The 12,229-nt window shown below is 41.9% G+C and overlaps 1 protein-coding gene across 3 annotated transcripts in view; it reads left to right on the top strand.

Moving 5' to 3' along the window:
* BRINP1 (BMP/retinoic acid inducible neural specific 1) overlaps positions 1-12,229 on the top strand; it is a 149,559-nt gene that overhangs the window by 88,916 nt on the left and 48,414 nt on the right. For all 3 annotated transcript variants that reach the window (XM_084899979.1, XM_084899980.1, XM_084899981.1), the window contains 2 exons: positions 4,521-4,690; positions 7,565-7,670. In XM_084899979.1, the coding sequence (XP_084756105.1) occupies positions 4,521-4,690; positions 7,565-7,670 (276 nt within the window). The remainder of the gene's footprint in view (positions 1-4,520; positions 4,691-7,564; positions 7,671-12,229) is intronic.

Raw genomic sequence — 12,229 nt, 5'->3', positions numbered from 1 at the left:
GGGAAATAATTACAATGCAGGTGTTGTTTGGAGAATTGCCTTTGTTAATTTAAGTCTGCTTGAGAGACTGATAGCTTGAGGTTCAATTTCACAAAGGGGATATTATTGGTGTCTTCTATGGGCTGCTCCACCCTGCTCAGCCTTGCCCATCCCTCCCAAGTCCAATCAGTCTTTAGGATGTAAGGAGAAGAAGGGAGGATAAAAGGCAGCAAAGAAATGCAAAAAAAGGGAGATGGTAGAGACTACTGCATTTACATGCTCATGGGTCTTGCCTGCATCATTTTATGTTCTACACTGCCATCCCTCGGTCATCGGTTTTCTTCTACCACAGTGTCTGGATCCACTGAAGTCTGAGAAAACCCTTTGGTGGGAAGTGAAAACCCTTTGGTGGGATCCTGAGTAGCTGCCATACGCCTTTGGATAGGGCATATGGCAGCTACTCAGGATCTTAGATGTCTTCTCCTTCAGCGGAGGGGTGGGCACCATGGGCCGCCGTGGTTCATACACAGGCAGGGAGCAAAGTGGCTGTCAGGGGGACAGGAGCTGACCAGGTGGAGGGAAGGAGGGAAACTCTCTAGGCTGAGCAGGCAGTTGGATTTTGAGGAAGATCAGATTAGAAAGTTGATGATGTGAGGAACGTGGATTGGTTTGGCAAATTCATTCATTCTTACAGTAATAGCTACTAATATTGAGTATATGTCCATACCACACATTGTATATTATCTTTCATCCTCCAAAACTGCATGTTAAGTCAAACTATCTGTATTTTATAGGTTAAGAGGCTGAGATTTAGAAGAATCTGGCTAGTGACAAAGCTGTTTCTTTCTTTCTTTCTTCCTTTCTTTCTTCCTTCCTTTCTTTCTTTCTTTCTTTCTTTTTTTCTTTCTTTCTTTCTTTCTTTCTTTTCTTTTTTAAATTCAATACATTTAAACAAAACCAGAAAATTGACCCTTAGCTTTTAATATAGGGCTTTCAGTCCACAAAGTCTGCACTAGTTTTTGGCCCAACACCAGTCATGCATTGGTAATTCATCCACCAGCCCACCCACTCCCCAAAACAACCTAGCGTCATAGATTTGTTTCTTGTTGCTAGTCAGGGATCAGGTGAAGTCTGTCTATGAATGTTAAATCATGGAGTATAAATTCTATTCTCTTGTAAAGTGAAAATGAAATCACTTCTCTACCGAGTGTTGTATTAACCTGCAGCCCCTTTTCTTTTTTTTTTTTTTTTTAAACTTCCCCTACTTTCCATTTTACCTGAAAAATAAAATTGTTGTGACCAATTCAGTTCTTCCATTAGAGGCTATGTTCTGTCTGAGTCTCTGGAAACCCAATGACAGACCTTTCTTTTGCGGTGAAATATATTTTTAATTTTCCAAGGCGAGGTGGTGAATTATTCACAGAGCCTTGCTCCTCTCCTGTTTCTATAACACAACATTTTAAAATATGCAAAGCTTTGGAGTGAGTTTGGGTGTTGGACAGCAGGCCCTAGATGTTCCCTCCACGGGGAGGAGTGGGCAGGGGGAAGGGAAAGATTGACTGTTGATTGAACACAAGGCACCAGGAATCCTGTGGAGTCTTTCTCACGCCATCACTTCATTCATTCATGGGAAAATATCTCTTAAGGGCCTCCTCAAGAGATATGGGAGGAAAGGAAAGGAAAGAGAGGAGGGAGGAAAAGGAGGTGGTAAGTTGCAATGAATGAAGTACAAGCTCTGGGGTGTGATTGCCTGGTTCCCACCCTGCCACTTGCTCCTCACCACATCTGTGTCCCCTTGGCAAGTTACTTTCCCTCTAACTAGTCTTCCCCTTGCTTAACTAGAGATAGCTATAGGACTCGCTTAATTTAGATTGTGAGGATTAAATAAAAGAATGCCTCGGAAGTGCACTTAACGCATTTTTTTTTTGTACATAACCAATTGTTGCTATTGTTGTTGGTATAGTTATTGGTATAGTTGATAGTATACTTGTTATCATTTAGTGGGCTAAAGTACCAATCACTAGGTGAATGGGAAACATTGAACAAGTCATTTTTCTGTCCAGATATGAGTTTTCCTGTCTAAATATAGGAGTTGTAGAAAATTTTATTCACTGTAATTTTTCCTGAGGATAACTCTCTATCCGTTTAGGAGAAATGCTTTGATAAGCTGTTTGAGGTGTCAGGTGAGTTCCTTAGGGCATACTCTGACAACAACTGCGATCCGTAAACTGTCACATGTGGGACAAGGAATGTATTTGTATGGCTCCGAGGGAGGGGAGAGTGGAAGGAAGGGAGTGAGAAAGAAGAAGTGGAGGCTGTGGGAGGGCTGACAACTAAGACATATCCATGGGATCCTCAGTTTTTTGCTGAGATCTATTAAACTCCCAAAATGCTTGGCATGAGTGATTTTCTTACAGAAGGTGGTGAAGGGAAGTTTTGAGGGTGTAGGGTGACTCATAGGAATACCGGTTTCCCTTAGTTCTTCAAAAGATCATATTCTGGCCCAATGGAAGCCTCTTGGAGCCTGGGTAACTGTGTGATGCCCATGATAAGCTTGCAACAAATATAGACAAATGTGTGCACATGCCTACCTGCGTTTGGATATAAGTCAGCCTGTAGGTGGACCTACCTGCACATAAGCGCATCATTGGACTTGTGGATGCAATGTCCACATATGGGTATATGTGAGTTTGCACATGCACACGTGCAATGTACACACAAGTGCATGATTTTTTTTTTATGTGCCAGGGTTCACGTTTTTGTACTTGTGTGTATCTTTGTGTGTCTACTCATTTCACACCTTGCATTGTGGGACATCTCTCCTTGGCTAAGAGGAAGGCTGAGAATAAAGTCACAGGGGTTCTGAAGGGAAGGATGAGGGGTGCCCAAAGGCTACTAGTATAGTTCAGACCCCACCCTCCTATTGAAGTTGTAGCCCCTATTGACTGAAAAGGCCAGATGGTCAGCTCCCACCTCAGCTCCCCCTACACATGTGGCTGAGTCCACTTTGTTCCCCTCAGCAAGTTGACAAATTGGGCTGCAGAGAGGGAGGCAGGGCCCCCCTGAGGACAGACGCCTAGGAAAGGCCTCTGTGAGGTGAAGAGGCAATTTGCAGCAATGCCCTAATGGGAAAGCAACTCCAAACAGGACAGTCTCTTAATAAACAAGGAATTAAGTCTTAATAATGTAGTGAGAAGCCCATTAACCCCTCTTGATCTAGAGTTTGCTGCTGCCAGTCTTCAGTCCAGAGGGACCAGGCTGATTTCACCTCCTCTCTCACAGGCCCTTAGAGCCTGAGCTGACCCTTGGAATACTTATTTCCTCTGCCGCTTGCCTCTACCTTCCAGCATATTCCCTTAATTTAATCACTTACCTTTACACCCATCTATCTATTCATCTACTCAGCCAATCATCTACCCACCCATCCATCTACCCATCCATTTAGCCTTCAGATGATAACAGAGCATCTGCTCTTCTTCTGACCAGGAGAAGCACTGAGTCTGTCCCCCCAGGCCTCCACCCACCATCCTGAACTCTAAGTCTATTGCATCTAAAGTAATTTTTAAGCCAAACCTATTCAGGTTGCAATGCTTTTCAAAGGATGCCAGATAATGTCCACTTTGATAACCAGGAGGGCTTCATGGGAAACTGCAGACAGGAATGTCCTATTCTGAACTTAACTCAAGTCGAGGCCTGGGAAACCCAGAGAGGAATTTTGATATGGGTCAACCTTCTTACTGGGATGTAGCCTCTTCCCCACTGCACTCTGAGAATTACAGTGCCTGGTATGTGTAGGTAGTTAAGGAAAAAATATTAATCATTTACTACTATCTACTATATGCTGAGCACTGGGCTTTGTACAGGGATAAAGAAGTGGCTAATATAGACAGTGTCTGACTTCACAGAGTTCACAGTTTAGATTTTTCTCTATAACAAGCACATTTTTTTCTATCCCGTTCTCTCAACTATGTCCATATCTATCTATCTATCTACCTATCTATCTATCTACTTGTCTTCCAACTATTATATATCTATCTCTTTGGCTGTCCACTCTTCCAGCCATCTGTCCATCTAGGAAGGGGTAGCAGAAAGAGAAAGAGAGAAAGGGAAGGAGGGAAGAGGTGAAGGGAGAGAAGAGAAAAGGATAAGGAGGGACTGGATGATGATGAGGAAAACAGAATGATGAGAAAGGAATGGAAAGGGGCTATCTATGGCAAATTCATCAATTTACAGAAGAGACTGAACCTCAGAGAGAGAAAGTGAGTAGTGAGATGCTGCTGCTGAGAAATACAAAGTGGATTAGTAGGGGTTGGACTTGAAGACTAAGAATTTTTCTGTGATCTTTGTCTTAATAGAGCTTGGTGCTCAAAGCCACCTATGGTCTATTTCTCTTTCTTTGTGCTCTTGATTTTCATTGGCAGAAGGAAATTTGGGCAAAACCAGTGGGAGGCTTGAGGGTCTTTTCAGCCTTCACACCCCAGAGCTGTGCCTCCCACCCCAAAGCTAGAAGGGCTGCCTGAGCTTCTTTCCTTTCTGTGCAGGGGAGGAGGCCTTGACCATGTACATGGACAAAAGTCGCCTCGACAGGAAGTCAGGGAATGCTACTCAAAGTGTTGAAGCTCTGCACCAGCTTGCATCGTCATACTTTGTGGACCGTGATGGCACCATGAGGAGGCTCCATGAGATCCAGATATCAACTGGCGCAATCAAGGTACAGCCTGAGGTGGGCTGGGTGGCAGGTTCCTTAGACAATAGCACTGCAGCCAAGGTGTTCTGAGAGTTGATGAGCAGATACAATTTCTGGATTCACTCTCATGTACCTTAACAAAACCCCCCATTGATGTGGTCAAGTGCATGAGGATTGTCATTAGGGTGACTAATGCCCCAGTACTAATTCACTGGGGCAGCCCTGGCTATGGCCATAGAATAATTAGCAACAATCTTGTCATTCATTCTCAAAGTTCTCCTGTATGGATGATTTTCAGGCTCTGTCTTAAAGAGGAAACTGAGGCAACAATGGGTAGATTATTTTCTAAGGACTCAGAGCTACTGAATTACAGTAATTTCTTCAACACTTATCTTTTTTATTCCTCACCCCTATATTACAGATGGAAAAGTTGTGATTCAAGGGTTAAAGACATTTGCTCAGAGGTTCACAGATAGAGAGCACCTTAACAGGGACTAGAACTCTAATCTCTAGACCAGGAGTTACTGACTATTTTCTATAAAGGGCCAGCCAGCTAATAAATATGGAAAGTTTTGCTGGTCATATGGTCTCAGTTACTGCAATTCAATTTTGCTGCTATTACACAAAAATTAGCCATAGACAATATGTGAATAAATGGGTGTGGCTGCTTGCCAATAAAACTTTATTTTCAAAGACAAGCAATCTGTCAGGCTCATCTACATGATCCTCATCTACACCAGCATTAGCCAATAGAACTTTCCAAGATGATGGGAATTCCCAGTGTCTGTGCTGGCCAAGACAATAGCCTCCAGTCATCAGGGGTCAGGGAGCCCTTGAAATGTAGCTACGGAGGAACTAAATGTGTACATTTATTTCATTTTAATTAATTTTAATGGCCACACTAAATAGAGCAGCTGTAGACTTTTAATTCAGTGCCTTACTACACAGGAATGTAAAATAAAAATAAAAATAAACAGATTCCACTTTAAATGCAATAAATTAAGGGTTTTCCTTTACAAAGAGAATAAGGGAGGACCTTTTTAATATAATTAATCAATTCTGAGAGTTTCAATGCAGATTTTTTTTGCCTTTCAAATTTTTAAAATCAGATTATACCTGCCTTGTACTTCTCAATCTTCAGTCTAATGTTTCCCCTGAATAAAATGCAGACATAGTCTGATATTAAGACTTTCTATGATGTCCCTAGGAAAAAAGTGTATGTGTGTGTGGGATGACAGGGAACAGTATAGGGGAGACCCAGGCAGAGGAATCAGAAATTGTGAAAGGCAAGAGAAAATGTGGCGGGAGAGAGTTACTGAAGAGGGGAAGCTAGGAAGGAGAGAAATAAATCAGTTCAACAAACAAAGAGCCAGTTATCCGAGAATCTCCTGTACTGGGGGGATTATGTGGTTTGGGAACTTGGCACAGAGAAGCGGATCTTGATGAAGCCTTCAGAGTCAAAGTGAAGCAAAGGCCTGGTTTTTATTATCATCAGATGGTTCTCTCCCCACTGGAAGGGGCCAAATTGAGAAATCAAAGCGCTGTCACAGGCTAATCCTCTGCTGTGCATCCAGGAAGTGCAGCCGGAGCACTTTCCCAGAGAAATCTCAGCCCACTCCAAGAGCCCTTCCTACAGAGGCCCTGTCTTCCCACTCACCTGGGGCCTTGACTTTTCCTGACATTTCCTGACATTCTTTCAAGACCCCACCAGCTGAAAGACACATGGCTGACCTGGGTGGGGGAGTTTTCCCCATGATTTCCTTTCCCTGGGCATCTCTAGCAAAACGAATTGATAGTTTTGACTCTCACTCGATAACAGCTATGTTCTAATAACTATATTATTTAAAAAAAAAAAAGAATTCATGATTCGTCAAAATTCCAAAGCGAATGGTCCTCCATTTATTTATTGCTTCCTAGGTGTTAGGCACTTCAAAAATATGATCCCTTCACCTACTGAGGTGGGTGAGAGTGTTAGTGACATTTTGTAGATGGGGATGCCGGGGGTTAGGAAAGGAAGTTCCAGATCCAGCTTCCCACAGCTGGCAGGGGCAGAGCTGGCATTGGGAGGTCCCTGGGGATGTTTCCCCAGTCATCACTTCCTGCAGCAGCCAAGGTTGGCTTTATAGTTGGGTGCAAATCGCAAAGCATTTCTACAAATGCCCGTGTTACATGATGGGAAGTGAAGGCTCTAAAGGATGACAAAGCCTCTTTTATCCTCTAAATCGTTCCTATTCCAAGGTTATCTTTCTGAGTAGCTGGTCCCCCATGGTCCACCACTCAGCTATTCTAGGACAGTGTTTTGTAATTGTACCACCAAAGCACCAGGCATTTTGTTTTGCTGTGGTGTTGATGGTTCTCCTTGCTGAGTTTATTTTTAAGTGGGGATAATTTGTTCTCACCTGATAATAATGCATATGCATGTATTACAATTCCTAGAGACTTTTGGCAGTTAGATGCCCATATTTGAATGCATGCCTTATTACTAGGCACTTGCATCCATCATGTCTGATCTTGCCACCTTCCTGGGAAGGATTGACAGGTTAGAGAAGTTAGGTCATAAGTGGACCAGCCAGGATCTAACACTGGTGCTCCTGATTCTAAAGGCCATGCTTTTGAAATGTACAGCTTTCACTTAATAGTTCCTGTATTACTTAGAGGGACTCTGTGGCGAACCACGGACAGAGCCTGTGCATTCTGCCTCAACCTGTCTGCTGGACTGGCCTGCCTTCTTGTCCTTCACTTGGTGACAGCAGGCATGGCCCTTGGCACAGGCAAGGTGCTCAGGAAGCAGCCTTGGGCTTGTGGTCTGGGATTTTCTGTTGGCTTTGCTCTGTGAGGGCCTGACCTTGCATACAAGGTGATATGTCTCACATCTGTCACCCTTGATGTCCACTCCAGGTCACAGAGACACGCACTGGGCCCCTGGGCTGTAACAGCTATGACAATCTGGACTCTGTGAGTTCTGTCCTTCTGCAAAGCACCGAGAGCAAACTTCACCTTCAAGGTAGGTGCTGGTGGCCATGGTGGGACCAGAGGGTGGAGGGAGAGGATGCCTGGGGAAGGCAGGCTGTGTGGGGAGAGTGAAGAAGAAGATGAAAGACAGGAAAACAATAAAAACTGAGGCTTTCTGATGTAAAGTCCTTTAAAAATTTAACATGGAGAAGACATTAAACTCGTGGTTATTAATTAATTTTCAGATACCAAGTATGGAAATTCGAGCTTTATCTGATTATTTTGATGAAAATGTCTAAACAGTGTTATTTATAGATGCTCTAGATCTAATATATATTAAACTTTCATATCATATCGGCTGTATTTCATACGTTATGGTGTTTGATTTTTCAATGTATTTTGGCAGGTATTATTTGAATTCTAAGAGCTATAGGACAGTTTGAGTTTTTGGTTCTAGTAATTTTTTTCATTGTTTGTTCATCAATGCTGGTCTTCAGTATATTCCTGCACACATGTGTCTGTGCATGTGTATGTGCTTGTAGCGGAGCTGACAAATGCGATCATTCAATACTGCCTGGGGGGCGGTATAGAGACAGAGCTCTCTGGCATTGCAGTGAGAATGGAAAAATCCTAGGGATTAATTCGTTGCTATTTGTATTCATTTAATATATATTCTATATCAGGTCTGTTAGATGTTTCCATGTATACTCATGACTTTATAATAATATAGTCTTTGAAATAGTAATTTCACCCTTATTAATTAAAAGAGGAGAGGAGATTGTAGGGGAAACTGACAAGGTTTTAAATACAGATGGCTCTGTTTTATACAACATTATACAAGGCAGGTACTAAAACATTGTTTATAAGGTGTTTCCAAGTGTATGTGACAATGATTGGACATAATGTTAATTTAAAAATGGATGGTTTCTGATTAAATGTATGGCATGATAATGTAAAAGAATAAGGGGAAAAACAATAGTGTTAGGAAATACTTTGAGATGTTAAAAGAGCTTACCACTGGATGATTAGATTATATATTATCTATTTTGGGCTTCCAGCTCCTTTTCTAACTTTTCTAAGGTGATTATGTATTAACTTTATAGTCAGGAAAAGAAGTGACATGCTTTAACTTTGAGCAGACTCAAAATGTGACCTTCTTAGTAGGGTGATTCTGAATGTCAGTGGGAGGAAAGTTGGGTTGAGATTGGCAGATTGAGCTATGCAGGGCTTGGTATGACTTTTATATTCTGGTTCCTTGGCAACTCTTTGATGCATGCTCTTGTTAGAGAAGATGGTTGGAAAATGGTTCAGGGAGGGCTTGGGAGTGTCACTGAGATGCAATGAATGAAAAGTCTCAGGGAAATTTAGGCCAAGAAAGTAGTTGAGTGTTAGAACAAAACATCCTCAAATAAAGAGGAATAACCCTACCTCCTTCAGTAAAGAGTAGACAGATGGGTTTGGTAATGCCTGATAAGAAGGTCAGAACTCACCTAGGTGTGCCTGCGATGTCAGTTCCTGTGATAGCTACAGCGACCTTGAAGTGCCAGCAGTTTGAACCCAGGGAGTTTGGCTTCAGTCTGCATTGATCACCCTGCTGTGCACATGAGAGGCGGAGCAACCTGTGAGTTAGCATTGCGCTAAATTTAGGAGGTATTCACAGGATGTTACTAGGAAGTTATTAGGTCATATGGACATTTCAAGGCTGATTTAACATAAATCTAATGAAGCTTGAAGTCCAGGGTTCCCTCACCTTCTAAATCATCATCTTTTCTCTTTCTAAATATTCACTTCCATATTTAATTTTGAATTACGTTTATCTATAAGTTTCAGTCCCCCAAAATCCAGGTCTGCCATTGGTTACATTATTAGAAATATATTATCCACAAAAAAGGAGGTGACAGTTTTGTCCTGTTCTTGATTGATGGAAACACACCTGAAGCATTGAATTCAAGTCTGCACTTCACACTTCAAGGGGGATATAAGAAACCACAGTGTGCCAGAAGGAGGGTGTCTTATGATAAATAGCTGAAGAAGGTTGACTTTGAACAAAAGGTCTTGTCTGTAGATACCTAAAGGTTTTTCTTGAAGAAAAGATGGTCAAATTCATTAACATGGATAAAATGGACTAAGCCCAATCTACTGACCGGAAAGTCCAAGGACCCCAGCTTTTAACAGAGATAAAATAGATCTCAGTTCAAATTCAGTTTAAAATAGATCTTCTAATGCACATTCATGCTGAACCTAGAGTGGCCTGCTCAAGTGTGTGTTGGCTCCGAGTTATAAGTAAAAGATATTTGGTAGGAACATTATAGAGATTATTTAATCAGCATTCCATTGGGTTGGAGGATTGAAGTGAGTGGTCTTTAAGGCCTTTTCAATACTGACTAGGGTTTCATGAAGACTTTTCTTAAAACTGGCTATGTGCCACATTTAATGTTAGACCATGGGCATCTGAGAACAAATCGGTTCATTTTAATTGTACTGTATAGAGGGTGGAGGAAAAGTAAGTTTAAAGTTGTGAGCATGTGAAACAGTTTATTCTTGCACTATTTATTAATTATCATATTTATTTTTCATACCAACAACTATACAACTACTTTTGCCCTACCATATATATATATAATATGTGTGTGTGTGTGTGTGTGTATGAACTATATTGGCATTGAGCTAGGCACAAGGATTCAGGAGTAACAAGACACAATTTCTACCCCAAGGAAATATACTCTCTCAGAAAAGATGGACTTAAACAGAATTAGGCATAATGCTTTACAATGGAGGGAAATATGAGTGCTTTATGGTAGCAGTTTGTATGGGGACTTAACTTACTTGGGAGTCAGGAACGTTTTCTTGCTAAAAGAGATGCGGGAGGAGGAGATCTGAAAGAGGAAAGGAGGACAAGGTCGTGGATATGGAGCAGACGGAGGAATCTTTATGAAGGTCATTCCAGGAACTAGAAAAGTCCTAGAGAGTAAAGCTGAGACCCAAGCCCTGAGAAAGACAAAGGGATCCTTCAAATCCGGGAAGGCCTCAGCAGCACATGAATGAGGTGAACACTGTTGAAAGCACCGGGCACCATGGCAGGGTTTTTGCAAAGAAAGCAGCATGAGAGGCTCATATTCTGGAAATCCACGCTGGCTTTTGAGTGGCCTGTTAATTAGAGAAGGTGGGATACAGGTCGGGGACTGGTTAGAGACTAGTGCAGTGCTTATGATGAGAGGTCACCCATTTAGATATGAAGGGAGCAGTTGGGGTGGAGGAAAAGAGACCAATTTTAGAGTTACTTAGAAGGCATCATGGCCAGGATTCAGTAAAAAAGACCGTGAAGAATTCAGATAATTTGAGGGAATGGAGTGTGGGGATGAGAGAGGGAGGACGGACAGGAAAATATATATGATTCAAGGTGAAATATAATAGAGATAATAAAAGTAATGCATACCATTATGGAGACCCAGAAAGGGGAGTAAGTCATTCTGTCTGTCTAAATAGAGGAATCATAGGGGAAAAGTGGTATCTGAGGGAGAATAATCTTCTGGCGCTGGAAGGTGAAAGGAAAAAGCTTCTTAAATATAAGACAGAAGACTCTCATCTCAGGACTCCTCGGCAGTCTGACACTTACTCGGCAGAGTATTAAAAGAACTAGGTAGAAGAGAAAGGTTGATAGATCGGACTACATTGAAATTAAGAATTTCTGTTCACCCGAAGCTGCTATTCATAGAATGAAAATGCAAGCTACCGAGTGGAAGGAAATGTCTGTGATATATGTGTCTGCGGGAGAACTCTTGTGCAAAACATATAAATAACTCCTAAAACCAATAAGAAAAAGACAGACAATCCAGCAAGACAAGAAAATGAGTAAAAGATCTGAACAGGCACTTTACAAACAAGAATATCAAAGTGGCAAGTAAACATTCGCAAAGGTAATTAACTTTCCTAGTCCTCAGAAAATGTGAATTAGCACCACAATTAAATGTCATAACCCAGCAGTCAGTCTAGCTCAAATGAAGAAATATGACAATACCGAGGAGCCACAGTGTGGAGCCGGGAACCTACAAGCATTGCCGGGGGTGGGGTGGGAGGGTGATGGTGATAAGTGAGTTCAATGACTTTGGAAAACTCTTTTGTGGTGTTTACTAAAAACTCAGCCTGCCCTCAGCATCTGACCAGCAGTTACAACTTCTAAGAATTTGCTCAGTAGAAAGGTTACCTATGTTCACCAAAAGACATGAATATTCATTGCCACTTTATTCAGAATTTCCAAATTGAAGTACCCCCAGATGCCCACATTAAGAAAACGGATACATAGGTTGTCACACATTCACACGAGGGGCCACACCACAGAAATGAGAACTGAATAAATATCCTTTTGTGCAATAATAGGGATGAATCTCATGGAGATTACGTTGATAAAAGAAGCCAGACACAAATGAGCATGCGCAGTACGATTCCATTCCCATAAAGGACAAAGCCAGGGAAAACAAATACATTGTTTTAGAATCCAGAGAACATTACCCTTTGGGGGGGGGATAAATGGGGAAGTGACTGATGGGAGATCATGTTTCTGGAATTATTGGTGATGTTCTGTTTCTTGAGCTGGGTGGCAGCACATGGTGT

This window comes from Pipistrellus hanaki (assembly GCF_964339955.1).
Source record: "Pipistrellus hanaki genome assembly, chromosome: 11".
NCBI classification, from domain to species: domain Eukaryota; kingdom Metazoa; phylum Chordata; class Mammalia; order Chiroptera; family Vespertilionidae; genus Pipistrellus; species Pipistrellus hanaki.
The sequence above is the reverse complement of the archived record's forward strand: the minus strand, read 5'-3'. Positions and strand labels throughout refer to the sequence as shown.